The 19,193-nt window shown below is 32.4% G+C and overlaps 10 protein-coding genes and 2 pseudogenes across 12 annotated transcripts, besides 5 other annotated features; 2 read left to right on the top strand and 10 right to left on the bottom strand.

Annotated features, from left to right (window-relative positions):
• Positions 1-8,909: part of a mobile genetic element that runs on past the window's edge.
• On the bottom strand, positions 500-1,411 carry TVAGG3_0349810 (annotated as a pseudogene). Its single transcript has one exon. A coding segment is annotated over exon 1 (912 nt).
• On the bottom strand, positions 1,885-2,292 carry TVAGG3_0349820 (annotated as a pseudogene). The gene has a single exon. A coding segment is annotated over exon 1 (408 nt).
• On the bottom strand, positions 4,574-5,032 carry TVAGG3_0349830 (DNA/RNA polymerases family; the record flags this gene model as incomplete). Its single annotated transcript, XM_051231056.1, has 1 exon — positions 4,574-5,032. The coding sequence occupies one exon, from the start codon at positions 5,030-5,032 to the stop codon at positions 4,574-4,576; it is 459 nt and encodes a 152-aa protein (XP_051100786.1).
• On the bottom strand, positions 5,757-6,711 carry TVAGG3_0349840 (uncharacterized protein; the record flags this gene model as incomplete). Its single annotated transcript, XM_051231057.1, has 1 exon — positions 5,757-6,711. A coding segment is annotated over one exon (955 nt), but the record flags the coding sequence as incomplete, so codon positions are not given.
• On the bottom strand, positions 6,754-6,978 carry TVAGG3_0349850 (phage tail repeat-like family; the record flags this gene model as incomplete). Its single annotated transcript, XM_051231058.1, has 1 exon — positions 6,754-6,978. One exon carries the CDS (start codon positions 6,976-6,978, stop codon positions 6,754-6,756), a length of 225 nt encoding a protein of 74 aa, XP_051100788.1.
• On the bottom strand, positions 7,358-7,510 carry TVAGG3_0349860 (uncharacterized protein; the record flags this gene model as incomplete). The annotated part of the gene is made up of 1 exon (XM_051231059.1): positions 7,358-7,510. One exon carries the CDS (start codon positions 7,508-7,510, stop codon positions 7,358-7,360), a length of 153 nt encoding a protein of 50 aa, XP_051100789.1.
• Positions 7,530-7,931, bottom strand: TVAGG3_0349870 (uncharacterized protein; the record flags this gene model as incomplete). The annotated part of the gene is made up of 1 exon (XM_051231060.1): positions 7,530-7,931. One exon carries the CDS (start codon positions 7,929-7,931, stop codon positions 7,530-7,532), a length of 402 nt encoding a protein of 133 aa, XP_051100790.1.
• On the top strand, positions 8,501-8,908 carry TVAGG3_0349880 (uncharacterized protein; the record flags this gene model as incomplete). The annotated part of the gene is made up of 1 exon (XM_051231061.1): positions 8,501-8,908. One exon carries the CDS (start codon positions 8,501-8,503, stop codon positions 8,906-8,908), a length of 408 nt encoding a protein of 135 aa, XP_051100791.1.
• A 43-nt stretch (positions 8,910-8,952) lies between the features above and the next one.
• Positions 8,953-9,507, top strand: TVAGG3_0349890 (uncharacterized protein; the record flags this gene model as incomplete). The annotated part of the gene is made up of 1 exon (XM_051231062.1): positions 8,953-9,507. A coding segment is annotated over one exon (555 nt), but the record flags the coding sequence as incomplete, so codon positions are not given.
• A 297-nt stretch (positions 9,508-9,804) lies between these two features.
• Positions 9,805-10,047, bottom strand: TVAGG3_0349900 (serine threonine-protein phosphatase family; the record flags this gene model as incomplete). Its single annotated transcript, XM_051231063.1, has 1 exon — positions 9,805-10,047. One exon carries the CDS (start codon positions 10,045-10,047, stop codon positions 9,805-9,807), a length of 243 nt encoding a protein of 80 aa, XP_051100793.1.
• An 18-nt stretch (positions 10,048-10,065) lies between these two features.
• Positions 10,066-10,428, bottom strand: TVAGG3_0349910 (uncharacterized protein; the record flags this gene model as incomplete). Its single annotated transcript, XM_051231064.1, has 1 exon — positions 10,066-10,428. One exon carries the CDS (start codon positions 10,426-10,428, stop codon positions 10,066-10,068), a length of 363 nt encoding a protein of 120 aa, XP_051100794.1.
• A 1,881-nt stretch (positions 10,429-12,309) lies between these two features.
• TVAGG3_0349920 (multidrug resistance protein YPNP-related family) lies at positions 12,310-14,476 on the bottom strand (the record flags this gene model as incomplete). Its single annotated transcript, XM_001320087.1, has 1 exon — positions 13,025-14,470. One exon carries the CDS (start codon positions 14,468-14,470, stop codon positions 13,025-13,027), a length of 1,446 nt encoding a protein of 481 aa, XP_001320122.1.
• A 141-nt stretch (positions 14,477-14,617) lies between these two features.
• Positions 14,618-14,647: a terminal%2Cinverted (terminal inverted repeat of MuDR-3_TvMULE3 transposon ID:TVAGG3_0349930).
• Positions 14,618-15,095: a mobile genetic element.
• Positions 15,096-16,360: 1,265 nt separating this feature from the next.
• Positions 16,361-16,923: a mobile genetic element.
• Positions 16,894-16,923: a terminal%2Cinverted (terminal inverted repeat of MuDR-3_TvMULE3 transposon ID:TVAGG3_0349940).
• Positions 16,924-19,193: the final 2,270 nt, after the last annotated feature.

The raw sequence follows: 19,193 nt of genomic DNA on the forward strand, positions 1-19,193 counted from the left end.
ATATATTTTAGGTGAAGAGGTGAGATCTCACCCATTTTTTCACCTAATTTTTCACCTCAGTTATTTTATAAGCGTTTTACATGGTAAACGTTATTTTTGGAATTTTGTGAAAACTCAACGGTTTGACACATGCCATATGCCATTATACTCAGAATTTTGTGCTGAATTCAGCAAAAATAAAGTTTAGGTGAAGAGGTGAGATCTAACACGTTTTTTCACCTGTTTTCTAACATCGAAGAATTTTGTGCTGAATTCAGCAAAAATAAAGTTTAGGTGAAGAGGTGAGATCTAACACGTTTTCTAACCTGTTTTCTAACATCGAAGAATTTTGTGCTGAATTCAGTAAAAATAATGTTTATGTTAACATGTTAGATCTAACACGTTTTCTAACCTCTTTTCTAACATCGAAGAATTTTGTGCTGAATTCAGTAAAAATAAAGTTTAGGTGAAGAGGTGAGATCTCACCCGTTTTCTCACCTGTTTTTTCACCCCAGTTATTTTATAAGCGTTTTACATGAATTGTACGATGTATATTTGAAATCCTAAACAGTTTTGTAGCTTCTATTTCTTCTTTTAGTACATCGAATGTTTTAACTATGCCGAAGGTTTCTTTATACTTCTTCTTGACGTCAGATAATAGGAAATCGTCAGCAGTTGGATAGTTTTTGTTCAGAAATGCTAACATGTCCATTTTATCTTCTGCTGGCTTTTCTGCTTCTTTCTTTAAGTCTGCATAGTCGTTTCTCATTCTTTCTATCTCTTTGACGGAGTAGTTATATTTCCTCATTGCTGCCTTACATTTAGAACATTGCGGGTTCATTTTTGCGTTATACATTGAAACCTTACCTGCTAAAACAACTAAGGCGTCAATGGTTTTCTTTAACTCAAAAGCTGCTGGTTTTATCTGTTCATTCCATACCTTACCTCTTCTATCTTTATCTCTTATCTGCCATACACATTCTGCAACTAATGAAACAAAGTTGTCGTATGTCTTAAATTCTTCAGATTTATATATGTCAGAACATTCTTATATACCATATCGCAATCTTTGTCCAACCTTATGGTTGCAATGAAAACCAAGGAATTCATAATTTACCTTTCGTATGAACTTCTTTATTTCTACTGAGTCAGTTGGTTTCACTTCAATTTCGTCGAATTCAGGAATAGTGAGTTTTTGTTGTTGGATTTCAGGTAGTTTAGGCAAATGGTCAATAATGTCCTGCATTTCATAAAGATATTCTTCATTTGTTTCATCTTTCGCACTACAGTCTAAATTACTTGTTAAAAGTTCTTGCTTTATCTTCTGGATTTCTGTTTCGAAAGTATATGAAGAAGGAATAAAGCTTTTCATCTCTACTAACATTGACGTAGGATTCATGACTAACGAGTTTGGTGCTGTTGTTGCTAACATGTTCTTACAATAAAAATAAAAAAATAAATAAAATAAAACTAACTTTATTTTTTCTATCTTAAGGAAATTCAAGATTTTCGAGAGTTTTAGACCATGTTAGAAATGAGGGTAGAAATGAGGTTAGATCTAACCATCTACCCGACATTCTCGTCAAATACAAAAAAATGAAGAATAACTTTCACTTTTTCATTATATAACTGTTATTTTTGACGAAGTGAAGATTGACACTTCGTCAAAAAAATCCCTGAAATCATATCTTACATACAAAAAAATGAAGAATAAATAAAATAAAACTAACTTTATTTTTTCTATCTTAAGGAAATTCATGAAAATTCAAGATTTTCGAGAGTTTTAGACCATGTTAGAAAACAGGTGAAAAAACGGGTGAGATCTCACCTCCTCACCTAAACTTTATTTTTGGTGAAAAATGACCAAATTTCATGAATTTTCACAAAAGACCAAAAATAAACGCTTTACATGTATTTTTCAGCAACTTCGTCAAATAATTTTATAGCTTTATCTATCTCATCTACTTCAAACGTTTCTTTACCTTTCGTGGGAGCACCATACATTTTCTCAAACTTTTCAAGTAGTTCTGTTTCTGCAGCTCTCATATCATTAACAAACACAACCTTGACTCTATTGACTGTACTGTCATATCTTTGAGTTATTTATGTTCTTCCTATCTTATATCTCTTTGTATTGAAGTCCTTCGGTTTCTGAACGATGTAAAGTAAGCCTTCACTGCAACGTTCCGTATCGAATGAACCATATGTTATGAAGTTATATCCAACAACTGGGTCTACCCATAACAAAACTATTGGTATAAGACTTTTGTCTATAAGATATGCTCTTGTTCCATGAAATGCTACTGATATCATAAGCTCAGGATTTCTTGTCAAAATTTTCTGAGTTGAAGCATTTCTAACCCAGTCCTTTGCTTTCTTTCCAGATGGAGATATAATGTCTGACAAAGAATATTTGTTGTATTTCTTTGAGTATCTTACGTTTAAATCACCGATTCTAACCACTTTGGTGTCATTGTCTATCTTTCTAACTGTTTCAAACTCAATGTTTGTCATTTCTGTTCTTACATACAAAATAAAAAAATAAATAAAATAAAACTAACTTTATTTTTTCTATCTTAAGGAAATTCAAGATTTTCGAGAGTTTTAGACCATGTTAGAAATGAGGTTAGATCTAACCATCTACCCGACATTCTCGTCAAATACAAAAAAATAAAAAAATAACTTTCACTTTTTCATTATATAACTGTTATTTTTGACGAAGTGAAGGTTGACACTTCGTCAAAAAAATCCCTGAAATCATATCTTACATACAAAAAAATGAAGAATAAATAAAATAAAACTAACTTTATTTTTTCTATCTTAAGGAAATTCATGAAAATTCATGAAAATTCAAGAGTTTTAGACCATGTTAGAAATGAGGTGAGAAAACAGGTGAGATCTCACCTCTTCACCTAAATTATATTTTTGGTGTAAATTTCATTGACTGACTGACTGACTGACGGCACAAAGTGGCTTAGCGAAAACATTAATATATAAAATTCATGAAAATTCATGAAAATTCAAGAGTTTTAGACCATGTTAGAAATGAGGTGAAAAAAGAGGTGAGATCTAACCTCTTCACCTAAATTATATTTTTTGGTGTAAATTTCATTGACTGACTGACTGACTGACGGCACAAAGTGGCATAACGAAAACATTAATATATAAAATTCATGAAAATTCATGAAAATTCATGAAAATTCAAGAGGGTGAGAAAACAGGTGAAAAAACGGGTGAGATCTCACCTCTTCACCTAAATTATATTTTTTGGTGTAAATTTCCTAAACTGACTGACTGACTGACGGCACAAAGTGGCATAACGAAAACATTAATATATAAAATTCATGAAAATTCAAGAGGGTGAGAAAACAGGTGAAAAAACGGGTGAGATCTCACCTCTTCACCTAAATTATATTTTTTGGTGTAAATTTCCTAAACTGACTGACTGACTGACGGCACAAAGTGGCATAACGAAAACATTAATATATAAAATTCATGAAAATTCAAGATTTTCGAGAGTTTTAGACCATGTTAGAAAAGTGGTTAGAAAACGTGTTAGATCTAACATGCTAACATAAACATTATTTTTCAATACTTTTTCAGCACTTTTCCGTAGTTATATATGAAAGACAATTCGAGATAAAAGTCATAGTACAATGGAATAATATGTTGCACACCATTTGTTGTGAACCAAACTTGAAAGTCAGAGAAACTGTTACTAGGTGGTTCGTAGAATTTAGAAGCAAAGTCATAAAAGTCCTTACCAATACATAGAAAACTATTGTTGCTTGAACTGAAACTTGCATGACACATAACATTTTGAGGGTCAAACACGTTTCTATAAACTGTCAAATCTGTTGTGGAAGTATAAATTTAAATGGACATCTGGTGGTAATGGTTCGTTCTGGTTTAGTAACCGAAGAAATTGTGCCCAAGAACGTTTGTCTACTTTCCAAAATAAAAACTCTGTATCTCTTGGAGGGTTAATTTCAATCTTTTGAAATGAAACGGTGGAGTTCATCTTGTCATATTCTAGTTTCAGATAGTATGTTCCATTTAGTAAAGAGTCGTATTTTTCTTGAAATTCCCAATAATATTTGTTCATTTGAGTTTGAAAGTCATTTAGAGTTTTCTCAAGACTTTCGTCTGAACGAACTGTAAAGTTCTCATTTCGTCAAATTTGTCTATTAGACCATCAGAACCTTTATACTGCCCATGAAAATATACTACGAACATAAATGCGTTAGTTCTATTTGAAAACAAAACTCTTCTAAATCCTATTGCCTTTGCATCTGAAGGACTTTGAAGCCAACGAATTGGATAGTCAAACCTGTATGCTCGGGATGAAATTTCTTCATCTGAAATAGTCCTACCAGCATTTGTAAAGATATAGTCTAACGGTTTTGTATCTGCTACTTTTGTTCTTTGTTTTCAACCTGAAGCATTTATATATGTAAAAATATATTGTTTTAAAATGATATGCCATTTCATATTTCTCATCTAACAAACAAGTTTTCCAACGGTCTTCTCCAACAAACTCAGCGTACATTTCAAATAAAATTTAAAAAATGTCACTTTTTAAAAAATAAATTTTTTATTTCATGCAATGTTTAACTATTTCACCATCTTCTTTAACACCCCAGTACTTACGCTTGGAGAGGACATGAACTTCGGAAAATACCTTATCTAGCTTAAAACAGCCCATCTTTTCACCGACTAAACCCATTTCAATGAGTTTGTTGTATCCTTCTTCGTTCGTCATGAGTGCGTCAATGTTCTCATAGTAAACCTTGACTTTGGATTTGACTTCGGAGAAGAATTTGTTGTAGTTGTCAAGGACTGCCTTTGCGAACTGAGGGTAAGACCAATGTTCGACAATAGGTTTTAATGTGGTTACTAAGCCACTTTGACCTTGAGTGAATTCGTACTTCAAAACAAAAGGAGAAAACCTTTCAACAAAGTTGTCGACCTTCTCATAATGTTTACTCTTCATCTCTTGAGGTTTCTTAATGGAATATCCCCATGTCGAATTCATAAGCAATTTGAGTGTCATTGCAAGTTGGGGTTTGAAGCTTTCCTAATATCATACAGTTGTTGTATGACTTTTCCAACTGTATAGTTCCTTCCCGGGAACTCACCATCTTCGTTTGGAATTCCAGTCGGAATATATTGGACAAACCTCATGTATGCAGCGTTAAGGTCGACATAGTATATCTTTTCGTTTGAGTCGAACTTGTCGCAACCAATTGGTCCAGTTTGTGGAAATTCAAGTGAGTCTCTTATCTTCTGAGAAACTTCTCCTGTTATCTCATAAACATCGTCGAAGCAACATGTTTCATATAAAACCTTCTGACCTAACTCAGATGCTCTCCAATACAATTTGACGTCAATTGGATGTCTCAATGGAAGTTTGTTTATAGCATCTTGAAGTTCTTGCAACCTCATTGGAAGTTCTTCTGGTTCAGGTTGGTATCCGAACATACCAACCCCTTGTGGAACTGTGTAGTTCTTTTGTACTAGAACTTTGTCTGGAACAACTTTTGGTCTTGCTAACAATGAAAAGTTTGTTTCGTCTTTTGGTACAAAAGTTTCTGTCAGCTTGTCATCTGGAATTGGTTCCAACAAACCTTTCTCGAAAAGAATGTTTACAGCTCTGACAATGTTGCACTTGCCTTTTCCGAACAATGGGTTTGTAAGACTTTCGTTCAACATGAAGTGGTTGTGGACAATTACAATCTTCAACCATGGTAAATTGAACTCAACAACATAGTCGTCATGTGAAGAACCTTTAGCTGTAGGTATGTTGACTCGGATATTGACATTTGCCAACGGTGCAATTTTTGCCAATTGACCTCTGAGAATGTACCTTGTCTTCACACATGACTCAAGATACTTCATCTTCTCATCTGTAACAAGACCAGAGTTCCTGAGACATGTAAGAATACAAGGTTCATTGACAATTGTTTCAATTGAATTGTAAATTCCATACCTTGTCAAGTCAATGTCAGACTTATTTATGAACGGGAAGTATCCAGCATGTTGTCTGACTGCTTGACGGTTAGGTTGGTACCATTCGAACTTGACACTTGCAATTCCTTCAATTGCATTCAAAATGTCTGAGTCGGAGTCAACCATTTGTTCTCTCTTTGTAGTCTTGAAAGCGTCAAGAAGTTGTGCGGCTGTTGTGACATTGCCATGTGCATAGTAAATGTGACCATCCAAATCTGTTATGGTCAATCTGAGATTGTGTCCTTTCTTATTTCCGTCTTGTATGGCAGCAAGTACTCCCATGAAGCCTTCTTTGTTCTTTCCTTCGTCAAAGTTTACTGTAAAGGTTCGACCAGATGTAATTTGACTTCTAACTTCACGGTACTTTTCATATGCATATTTTGTTCTTTCCATGGGAGCATGACCATCCTCTGCACTACCTTTTTTCCTTCTCAAAGGATGCAATTGTTCGTCATGTTTCCAGTAGAATCTGGCAAAGCCGTCGTGTCCTTCAACTTGAGGTTCACTAACATCGAAAGGCATGTTCATAAGACGTTCTTCTTCTAACCTCTCTAGTCTGTTTGGATAATTGGCACGTGCTGTTTCCAAATCCATTTCGTAGCGAAGACCAGACAATTTGTCATAGACTTTTATGGGTCTTCCCTTCCTATATTTAAACTTCTTCGAAACTCTCCAACCATATCTTTGCAACTCTGCTTTTATTCTAGCAGATTTTCTATCCATTCTATATGGGGGCATTTTTATAAAAAAAAAAAAATTTTTTCTTTACTTAACATAACTGCCTGCTGCCATAAGTCTTTGACGCCAACCCATACCAGCTAATGAAGGTTGACTTGGTTTAGTTTCCAAACTAAACTTTGGTTTTGGTTTATCTTCAGTTTTTGGTTTTTCTTCTTCTATCGGTTTTTCGTCACTTTTCGGTTCCTCTGACTTTACTTCACTTGCAGGAACAGTTGTGTCGTCAACATCTTCATAAATATCATATGCCATTTGTTTTTGTTTTCCTTTCAACTTTTTGTGTTTGTTGTAAAGTTTAGAATATTTCGACTCTAAGTCAATGAGATGTTCTATAATGAACTGTTGGTCAGTGAAGTAAACTTTTCCATCTGTTGTCTCGAAAGCTCCTTCAGACTTCAATATTTTATTTGTGAGAGTCTGTTTCTTTTTTGAGATACTAGCCGTTCCATTTTTATGAAAAGTGACTTTGTAGTTAGGGTTTGTATTTCCAGACCTGGCACTTTCTATTATTGAATTTTTCTCTTCATCTGTAAGTTCTTTGACAGGTTTTGACAATGGTTCTGAACTTTTTGTTTGTGGTGTCAAATCTACCGTTTCAACTTCTTCGGTCATTTCATCTCAGTAAAAAATTTTAGTTTGGTTTGTTTTCAACTGGTTGTTGTTGTTTTTTAAGTCGGTCTAAAACTTCCTGAGGTATAGGAAGAACTTGACAAACACGTGGTGTAACTGCTGGAAGCCGACAAATCCATCTTGAACCCATTTGTCTCAATGCTGCATTGTTCATTTCATCTCAGTAAAAAATTTTACATTCCCCACGTTTGAGGCGGTTGAGGTTGGTTATTGTTTACCCACTGTTGTGCATGGTTATATCCTCTGTTAAAGAATCTTTCACCTTGGTCCATATAGTGTCCTGCTTGGTTATAGTAGTCATTTGCTTTGTTATAATAGTTTCCTGCTTGTCTTCCTACATTGTCCATCCATCCTTGAACTTTTCCTCTTGTTTCAGGATTTGGAATAAGATTTGTTGCATCTCGTGCTACCTCCCAACCTTTCTGTACAGTTTGTATAATAGGTTGTGCTTTCTCTTTAAGTATACCTAATGTACTCAAAATCTTCCTTCCAATTCCAAATGCACCTCTGGCTATTGTTCCCACTGCGGGTAAAAATCTAGATGCAACTCCTGCTAATGCGCCAAATAAACCCATTTCTTATGGGTTAAAAAATGACGAATCCAAACAAGGACCCCTATGTTTCTAAGGCAACAAAAAAAGCACTCATGATAAAAATCTTTAGTTCAACACCAAATGCTTGGTTTATGGATATCTTGGAAAACATTCCGAGGTATAGAGAAGATGGACCACCATACTGGTTAATATTTGTTGGTCAAAACACAAGATACTGTGAAGCCATACCATTATGGTCCAAAAATATTTTAGATGTAAAAACTGCTTTGACAATATTCGTTGACAAATACCATCCAACAAAACTGACATCTGACTGTGAAAGTTCTTTCAAATCAGATGATGTAAAAAACTATCTGCGTTCAAAAAATGTAAACCAATATTTCATTGTCGACCAAAACCATTCTGCTCTTGGTGTCATTGACGGTTGTATAAAAATGTTAAGAGACTTAAACCAACCACAAGGTGGTGAAGCAAATGAAATGTCATATGACGACAAATATAGACACTTCTCCATGGCAAAGATGAGACAAGTTTTAAATATTTACAATAACCGTAAACAAAAAGGTTTGGGAAACCACTCCCCCGAAGAAATGAAAAACAACCCTGACTTAGAGAAAGACTATATATTTAATAATTTAGTCAAAAGAGACAAACAAGAAAGAATGCCGGGCTTCAAACTTCAGAAAGGTGACAAAGTAAAAATAGAAATACCTAAACGCGACCCATATGAAAATACTATTGACTATGACAACAATGGGAACCCGACAGGTACTCACATTCGTGTTCGTAAAAATAGAAGAAAGTATACAAGAGAATATTATGAAGTTTTAGGCAAACATGGCAAAATGTACACACTGCAAGCAGAAGATAAAACTACTATTGCCAGACCTCGTTTCAAACTTGTCAAAGTTCAAGGTGGTATACTTTCAAAGACAGTTCCTAACAAATATAAGACAACTCCTGACGAATATGCTAAAGAAGTTGAAAATGACGACTAAGTTATGGAAGCAATATCTTTCGACATTTTTATTCTAGATAAAATATGCTTTCAATAGAAAAAGAAAATTCAAGAGTTGCTACAACTAAACCATTAGATGAACTTTTTACTAATGTCGGTCAAAAGTTTGAGACAGATACCGTAAAGCATGAAGGCTATCGTTTTGACTACCCATTAAGATGGTTAAGAGACCCATCCGTCACAAAAGCTATTGGCTTTCGTAGAATGAAGTTCATTTCAGAAGCCATACATGGTTTCCCATTTACGGTCGGTTTTGAAGTTCGATACTATAACAAAGAAAAACGTATGTATGAGAAATTTGAACAGGGAAAACTTTTACAAGTTAGTTTGCTTATAAATTTAGAAACAACTCTTCAAGCTTTTCAAGAAAAAATAAACGATATCTATATCGAATATGCAAACCAGTATAACATTGACGAAGGAGAATACCATCTCGATATTATTTATGACAGGAAAAATGCAACTGTTAAAATCAATAAAATAGAAGACCTTGGAGAAAACGTTTATATTTCTACAAAATATAACAACTTGGCATGGTATAGATTTATGAGGATGTTAAATCAGCCTGCAGCATATCCAGTACACCCGGACTATTATGAAGTCGAAAACCCTAATGGAACATATGAAAATATTTTCGACCAAGATGCTATTATTGTTCATGCTTCATTTTCTGGCGCCCAAAACTCTTTTTATGCTTGGCAAATGACTTTTACGAAAAACCTACAAAGTTATATGAACCGCCGAGTGGAAGTATTTCAGACTTTCAAGTATGGTTTACTACAGATGGAAGAAAAAGAATAATTCCATTATACCATGCGTTTTACTTAGAACTTAGTTTCATATACAACTACTATCGAACGGTAAAAATATAATTTTTTAATACGGTTGAGGTGTTGGATTTGGTTGCCAACTAGACTGTGGTGCAGGTTCAGGCTGTTGTATAACAGGAGCTTGTTCTTCTGGTTCAGGGTCTTTAGGTATAATACCAACAAACTGACCTACTCTTTTACCAATATTTTTGACTCCGTTCCAAATTCCTCTTCCGACAGATTTTATTCCATTCCATATACCTCTTCCAACATTTCGAAAGAAGTTTCCAATACTACTGAAGAAACCCATTTTACTATATGTAAAAATCTAATGTCCGCCTAGTCTCTTACGTTTCCTGTTGAGTTCCATAGCATTCTTTAACTGGAGCTCATACATTCTGTTTCTCCTCTGGTAGAAAACATATTCTGGGTCAACTCCTGTGTTCGCGTCATCTGCATAAAGTTGTTTATATCCCACTTCAGGGTTTGTATAAAACTCTTTCCATCTCATATTTGCATACCATGGTGGCAAACCTAACGCAGCGTCATTTGACATGGCAGTTTGCATTTGTACATCTGTTGGCACTTGACCATAGTTTGCCATTGCAGTTTGTATTCTAACTTCATTTGGAATATTCTCTGGGTTTGGTTGTCCAGGTTGCTGTGCATTCGCTAAGTTCTGTGCGTCCATTTAATATTAGATAAAAATATCTCTTACGAGTACATATGCTGAACATTTACAGGCATTGGTTCATCTTCATATTCTCTGTACTTTTCTGCCACGTCAAATAAATAAATGACACAATGGAAAAAACCTAAAACTAACAATCCGATTTCAAACCACATTTACTTACTAATAAAATTTCTTTGTTATGACACTTTCTCCAGTTTATAGGACCTCTCTCATATTCTATCTTGTCATATCTAAACTCATAGTCATGTATGTCCTCTAACCATCTCATAACGGTTTCCAAACCACTTTTATCGGATGTAAAGTAAAAGCATGGATGGTTATGTATAACGTCTAAAGTTTCTAAAGAGTCTCTCAAAGTCCAGTCTACTTGGTATTGAAAATCCCATGTGTTATAGAACGGTGGGTCCACTATAAAGAAAACATTTTCCTTGTCTTTATATTTTTCATACAACTCTGTCCAATGACATCTCACAAACTCTATACCCTCAATATATTTTTCTATGTCCTCTTTGAAAACATTTGTATAGTTAAGATATAAAACTTTTGACATAAGTGTTTCAATGTCATGAACTCTTATAGAACCACTATATAATAGTCTAGCAGATATACTATCCCAGTCAATATATTCTGCTTTTTTCAAAACCTCTCTCACAATATTTTTCTTATCTAATGGTATACGTTCCATCTTACCTATAGGTATCTTTTCTTTTAACTCTTTCAATATGTTGTTTGTGTCTGGAATATGTTTGAGACGGTCCATATAGTTGTCGAAGTCATTGCATATAATCTTTGAGTCTGGGAATATTGTATGACATAAATGGGATATATAGAAACTTCCACCGAACAAATCTACAAATGTTAGACCATTCGGTAGTTTCTTAAGTTCTCTCAATATAATATCTTTACATCTACTCTTATTTCCAAAGAACGGTAACGGTGGTTTTGTAAAATTCATTTATATATAATAATAAAAATGTTTTTACCCGAAAAGTGACAGAAAAGTGACAAAGCATGAAAACATATATAATTTGTGAAAAGTGAAACAAAAAAGTCAACGGCTGGTCGGCTGGGGTTCGGTCCTCCTCTTGGGTCTTGGGCAAAATTTCTTATGGGCTAGAGGGCGCAACGCGCCTGGAAGCCCCACTACCTTTTTTTTTTTTTTTGTAATTTGATCCCACTACTATCAAATGATTAATGCATATAAAAAAAGCAATTACATTTAAAAAAACGAACTATTGAAAAATTGACAGTTGACGGTATAGTTTCAATTTTTTGAATTGATATCGACTATTTTAAAAATGAAACTCTTTTGGAGTTTTTTATGCATCAAAAGGTATTAGTACACACATATATATAAGATCTAGTAATTCGGTTAAGCATTGAAGGTAATTCAAAGGTTTAGATTTTGATATTTGTTTTGTTTGAATACTCTACATGTATATTTAGACTTCATACAAAGTTCCAAAGGTCTATAAACATAGAAAAAATTTAGGATATGGTAATAAATTTGGTTCGTAAAATTGAAAGGAAAATTTTATCTATTCATATATTTAGAACCATCATGTTAAATATATCTATTAATGACTAATATTGCCAAAGGAGAAGGGAAAATTTTATAAAATTTTATCATATTAAGGTATAAAACTATTATTTCCTATATATTTATGAATCAAATAGTAAGATAATCACTCTTTGTTAGACTAAATTAAATGAAAAAAGTCTAAATTGTATGATCGTCTAAACTCAGTATAACCTATACCAAAGCTTATTAATGTCTTATGCAAATATACAGCTGATGTTAGCTTAGTTTTTGACCAAAATACAAAAAAAAATTATGAGTACAATATGATCAAATTTTTATAAAAGCAGCCGAAAACAGCATTCAATTGGAATGGTATTATCAATGATAATCATTCAAGACACTTTTATCAAAAAATTTACATAAATCTTTTTCAAAACAGAGTATTTTTGCAAAAATTTCATCGAAAAGATAGCTTTGTCTAATAAAAATGATATGGTACGGAAAATCTATTGAAAATAATCTGAGGAATTTGAAATTCATTAAAAAGTCTTGAAAAAAGTGAATGCATTCATGAATGTCCCATATCCATTTTATCCTAGTTGTTTCATAATTCTATATTGCCGATTCCTATTCTAGTTTTTGGTGCTTTACTATGATAACCAAATTGATTTGGTTATCATAGAAAAGAGACCATTATCATTCTTAGAATTAATTATGTTTAGGGCCGGGTTATTGGGATAAGGAAGTTTATAATACGTGAACACTTGTTTCCTCATCGAAAAGTCATAACGCATAAAGTCGATGTTTCCTTAGTACAAAAAGTGACATATGACGCTTAACTCTTTATTCCAGATAATGACCATATTTATGGGATTAAAAAGTTTAGGAAGCTTCTCCCCAATATTATATTTTTATTATTTAAACACAATAAAATTTTCAAATCATTAATCAGATACTACTTTTTCATCTTCTTTTGAGTCTTTGTTTTGATTTTCATCAGAGATTGGATTTTCAGCATCATGATTTGATCCAACATCTTCATTATCCAAATCTTTTTCATCAGAATCCTTCTTAGAAGAATCTTTTTTCATCAGAATCACTTTTAGAAGAAAGTTCATTTTCTTCTTCAGCTTTAACTTCCTGTCGTGATTCTTTAACAAGTGAATAGAATGGCTTTGCAAGTAATGCAGTACCAATAACAATACCAACAATAGAAGTGAGCCAGAAACACCAAAGAACTTTCTCTGGCTGATGAGGATGAACAGCATCAATGATATAAATTGCGGCAATGAAAGCGATAAAGTTAGAAGTAAGACTTACAACCATGGCTCTCTTTCCTTTCTGTTGGCTCTGCAACATTGATTGGAAAGTGAATTTAATGAACAAAACAAATGTTGCCCAGTTTGCAGCTTTCAATTCTTTGACAGACCAATCAAGAAATTCTTCTCCTTTTCCAAATAAACTTGACAGTTGTTTTGGAATAACAAGAACAATAATATTTGCAAACAAACACCAAAAAAAGCCAATCCAATTCAAGTGAATCGATAACTCAATATATCTCTTGTATTGTTTCGCAGCATATGAATAAGCTCCAGGTGCCAAGAAACCAGTACAAAGAGCTAAAATGATTGCCGAAAATAGCATTGAATATCTGAAAGCAACATTCAAACCACTCATCATTACATCGTATTTGCTTTTATCAAGAAGAGATTTACCCATAACTCTTCTCATAAGAATTGCAGGAACAGCGGTACTTAATTGAGAAATAAACTGTGAACTGCCAACAACAATTGCTTGGAATGTGTGTTTGCTGAATGGTTTGATTAATCCGGATAATTTTGGTTTTGTTCCGAATTTTCCGCAGAAAAAGAGAGTTGTCAAAATTATTGCTGGAACACCATCAGCAATGACTGTAGAAATCGAAGGACCAATGATTCCCATTTTGAGTTTACCCATAAACAATGGATTTAAGGCTCCCATTCCGACACCAAGTGCAATAATATCGATAATACCAACAAGAAGAGTTCTTCCTTCAGCTTGTAACACGCCCACGTTAGTATAAAAGATGCATGTGAGTACATTACCTGCTGCTTGTGGAACTATGTACTTAAAAGCCATTTCTGTTGTTTCTTCTGTAGCCAAACACCATCTTGCGTAAGGTTTTGTAACAGGGATTAGGATTGCTGGTACAATGCATCCACATATCAATGATACTCTGTATAAATCGCAAACAACTTGTTGAGCTTCTTCGAATAACTTCTTGCCAAAGAGAGATGAGATTTGAGTACTGGCGGCAATAGACAAGAAAAGACCAAACGCTCTACCGATAAGTTCCCAGACAACTACAATGGCAACTGCTGACATTCCAACTTCGCCAATATACTTTGAAACCCAAAATGTATTTATGATTCCATATAAAGTACTGGTTATTTGGGAGCAAAGTGGACCTATGCTTAATATCAATATTGTCTTGAGTGGTGGACGTCCTGATAATCGCTTAATTTCTTCGGCATTCATCAGTTTTCAAACAAATAAAAAAATGAAATGGATTTGAATGGTTATTGAAATATTGATGAATCGTGGCTGATTGAAGACAAACATTTAAATAATAAAAATATAATATTGGGGAGAGGCTTCCTAAACTTTTTAATCCCATAAATATGGGAGTAGAGGTAATTTTAGCTAAAAGTGACACACCTGTAAAAAGTGACACACTCGTGAAGGGTGTGATTACCGATCGGTAATTTCGACAGTTGAGAATTTAAAATTTTTTATGGAACTGTTGCGAGTTTCATAAAGAATTTAAGGAATATAAGCAAAGATTTGAATCAAAATCTTAGACCTAAGCCGCTCGATTCGCTCGCGCTTCCGCGAATTACAGATCAGCAAAGATTTGAATCAAAATCTTCGAACTAAGCCGATCGCTTCGCTCGCGGCTTTCTTTATTATTTTAAATTTGCATATTTCCATCAAAAGTTCATAAGGTAAAAAATTTCGTTTATTTTTACTAAGAAAAAAAAGGTTTTTGATAATAAATTTATTTTATTTCGAAAAAGAAGCAATAATCGTAAAAGGGTATTGATAGGCTTGCTAAAGTAACTAATTTTAGCTGTCAAATACTTTTGTATTTTGAAGTAAATTACCCAGATTTGCCTTACTTTTACCACCTCTCTAAAGCTGGGGACACCGCCTATCGTTTGGAGTAGCTATTAAATAGAACCACCAAGGGTATTTTTCGAACTACCGGTGTAGTGGAAACATCCGACATAATGATTCATTATGCCAAGGTTTGATTCCCATTTAGCCAATTTTTTTCTTTTTTGGATCATGAATTTTTTTTTGAGTCACTATAAGATTTGTTTCATGTTCTAAATCTGCTGCATATGTAATCTATTTTTATTTATCTATTTTTTAAAAATCTATTGGATTGCCAAATTTGAATATATTTAAAATCATAAAAATCCAAAAAAACTATAAATATATGTTTTATGCATAGTGCCGATACTCAAATATCAGATTACTTAGATCCATGAATAATATCCGAATTTTTTTTCTTAAAATTAAACTTCAAAACTTCTTGCAATCTTATTCTTAATCAATTGTAAATTTTTAAAACCATTTTTTAAAATAATTTTGCGTAAATTTTATTCTCATGTTGTTTTAATCGAAAATTGATACATTTTCAAAAAAAATAATATTGACTTATGAAATTCATTTTTAAGGTGAAATAGTATTGTTTTTATTAAAGTATATGAATAATATATAAAAAATTAATGAATAATATAAGCAGATTTTTAGTTTACAAAACAAATATGAGCAATGCAATTTCAAACTTTTGCTGGCAATTTCGATATTGCTCAAGTTTGTAGTATTTGTGATACCTATAACATCGGCTTAATCAAAATTCGATTTTTCTTATGAGTTATTGAGAAAATTTGATTGCAATGAGAAGGATTTCGACGTTTTTGATAAACTAAGAGCTGAACTTTAGGGGTTCAGTTCATTTATGGCTGTAGTTTGATGCGTAGATCTCTTTTTATTGTAAATTCTTTCAGCATGGAGATCGAGAATGAATCTTTTGAGAACTTTATGAGTTTTTACACCCGTAAAGAGGTCCTTCGAGGAAAGATAGTCCAGACTACATGAAGATGCGGGTTAACCAAAAAAATCCGATGGTTTCCCCATATTCATGTAGATCTTCGAAAAAATGAGCACCAAAAAAGCCAAAAAATAGGCTTTTTATTGGATTTGTACACTAGATCAATAATCTATTTAGGATCTGACACTCTTTTTAGCCAGAGATATGAGGTCCTTTCTAGGAAAACGATCTATTCATCCATAAAAAAAATGAATTATCGTTTTCCCCAGAAATTACATGGGGAGTGGTAAAAGTAAGGAAAATCTGGGTAGTATAAATTTGTTTTTACTTTTATTTCGAAAAAGTAACAATAATCGTAAAAGGGTATTGATAGGCTTGCTAAAGTAACTAATTTTAGCTGTCAAATACTTTTGTATTTTGAAGTAAATTAGTATAAATTTGTTTTTACTTTTATTTCGAAAAAGTAACAATAATCGTAAAAGGGTATTGATAGGCTTGCTAAAGTAACTAATTTTAGCTGTCAAATATTTTTGTATTTTGAAGTAAATTAGTATAAATTTGTTTTTACTTTTATTTCGAAAAAGTAACAATAATCGTAAAAGGGTATTGATAGGCTTGCTAAAGTAACTAATTTTAGCTGTCAAATACTTTTGTATTTTGAAGTAAATTAGTATAAATTTGATATTATTTTAACTCCCTTTGAAAACCTCAATTTTCCATACAGAGGGAACGGGAATAGCATCCAATATTCCCTGAGAATGGTTGCGCATTCTCAGTTCCCTCTATATTTCGAACGAAGCTCTCATCGGTCTTTTTTTTAATACTAAACGTTTTTTTCCCCTGTCACTTTTAGCTAAAATTTGGGTTTGCCTAAATATGGTCATTATCTGGAATAAAGAGTTAAGCGTCATATGTCACTTTTTGTACTAAGGAAACATCGACTTTATGCGTTATGACTTTTCGATGAGGAAACAAGTGTTCACGTATTATAAACTTCCTTATCCCAATAAACCAACCCTAAACATAATTAATTCTAAGAATGATAATGGTCTCTTTTCTATGATAACCAAATCAATTTGAATTTTGTTCAAAAGATATCGTAATTCCATAATTTAATACGTTAAATGTTATTGAATAACTCTGATTATTCCTTTACATGCAAAATGAGTGTGTTCTTTTTTACATTTTTACTCATATTAGATCAAATTTAACCTGATTTTATACTATTAACACTTATTTTAGAGGGGATATACTTAAATCTCTATTGTTTTAATAAAAAATTAAAAAAAATATAAAAATTTTCAAAAATGTTAAAATATACTAGCTTTCAAAGAAAGTAAGTCATTTTATAAGGAAGACATTATATGTTTAGGAAGGAAATTCCGTGTAATAACCAAAATAGGAAAGAATATTCAATCATTATGAAAGAACTCTATTCTAACAATTTGTGAGACATATATCTTTATAGCGACATAGTTGCAATTCATGTTTTATCCCCTTTCCTTCATTGATTTTAATTAATGCATTCATTCACTGAATATGCATGCTCAAAATCGAACATTTGCCTTACTAATCAACGGACAATGAATGTTTAAAAATGATTAGTATTGAAAAGTAGCTGGAATTTCAGTGTTGTTTTGTATATTTATTCCAAGTGCAAATTTAAACAAAATATACTTATTCAAAGTGCAATGTTTACAAACAATCAATCAATAAAAGTCACATCTTTTTTTCACTGGAAATAAAAATGATATTTGTTTATAAAGATAAGTATTTAATTACAATAGTACGAATTTAATTTTTAGACTGAAGTTTATTCATTGTTACCGTTTTTAGTCTAAATTTCTAGGAAATGAGTAATTTATTTTGCAAGATAAAGTTCTTCGATAAAATTAGCATGAAAAATCTTCTTTCGTATAAGAGTAATAATAAGTTTCCGCAAATCTTATTGAGAATAGTACGAGAATTTTGTTTGAAATTTAAATTTTGCATAAATAAAGAATGGATGCAAGAATTTTCCAATTCCATTTTGTTAGAGTTGATTCGTGATTCCATATTGTCGATTCCTATTCCTGTTTTTGGTGCTTTACTATGATAACCAAATTGATTTGGTTATCATAGAAAAGAGACCATTATCATTCTTAGAATTAATTATGTTTAGGGTTGGTTTATTGGGATAAGGAAGTTTATAATACGTGAACACTTGTTTCCTCATCGAAAAGTCATAACGCATAAAGTCGATGTTTCCTTAGTACAAAAAGTGACATATGACGCTTAACTCTTTATTCCAGATAATGACCATATTTATGGGATTAAAAAGTTTAGGAAGCTTCTCCCCATTTAGTATAAGGTCGCCAAAAAAAGTGCGGAAATTAAAAACCGCAGTTTGAGTACTTTCTGAGAGTCTGTTTGTCAGAAAGTATACATTTGTAAACTTTCTGACAATAAAATTTTTTGGTCCTTTCAAAGTTTTTGACAATGTCAAAAAGTATACATCGGCCTCTCAACTTTCCTCTCAAACGGCGGTTTTTTAAAAACGCTCATTTTTTCATCGACCTTAAGTTATTAATTAAATTCATGTTTATTAAATCTGAAAATAAATTTGAGCATTTGTCATACTCTTATAAAAAGTGGCATAAATAACTTTTTTGTCTATATGTCAAATGATAGTTTAGCGTTTTCCAGAAAATGAACGATGATTTATATTGAAATAATTCATTGGTTGATTTAGAATAGGTGAAATTAAATTTAGAATTTAATTTTTTTGATGTGACAAATTTAAAATTTGACAAAAAGTCGTTCTGTAATGAATTTTAATATTAAACGTTATTAAATAATATAGAGATTCACGACTTATCGGATCATATAAAATCTCATGATTGAATCTGAATTTATTTTATTTTATGCCACCATTGAAAAGTATCATTTAGCTACCTTGGGCTGTACCAAATGAGATCATTGGTATATGTATATAATGAATAATAACAATTCCAAAAAATTATCAAGTAAACTCGCCTGGAATCAAAATATGATCAAATTTGGGAACAGTTCTATAGTTTACCACGTCCAAATCCTATTATTGAAACAAATCCGAATATATCTGATGAGGATAATGCATTTGTTTATCAATCTATTTTCAAA

This window comes from Trichomonas vaginalis, chromosome V (assembly GCF_026262505.1).
Source record: "Trichomonas vaginalis G3 chromosome V, whole genome shotgun sequence".
NCBI lineage: Eukaryota > Parabasalia > Trichomonadida > Trichomonadidae > Trichomonas > Trichomonas vaginalis.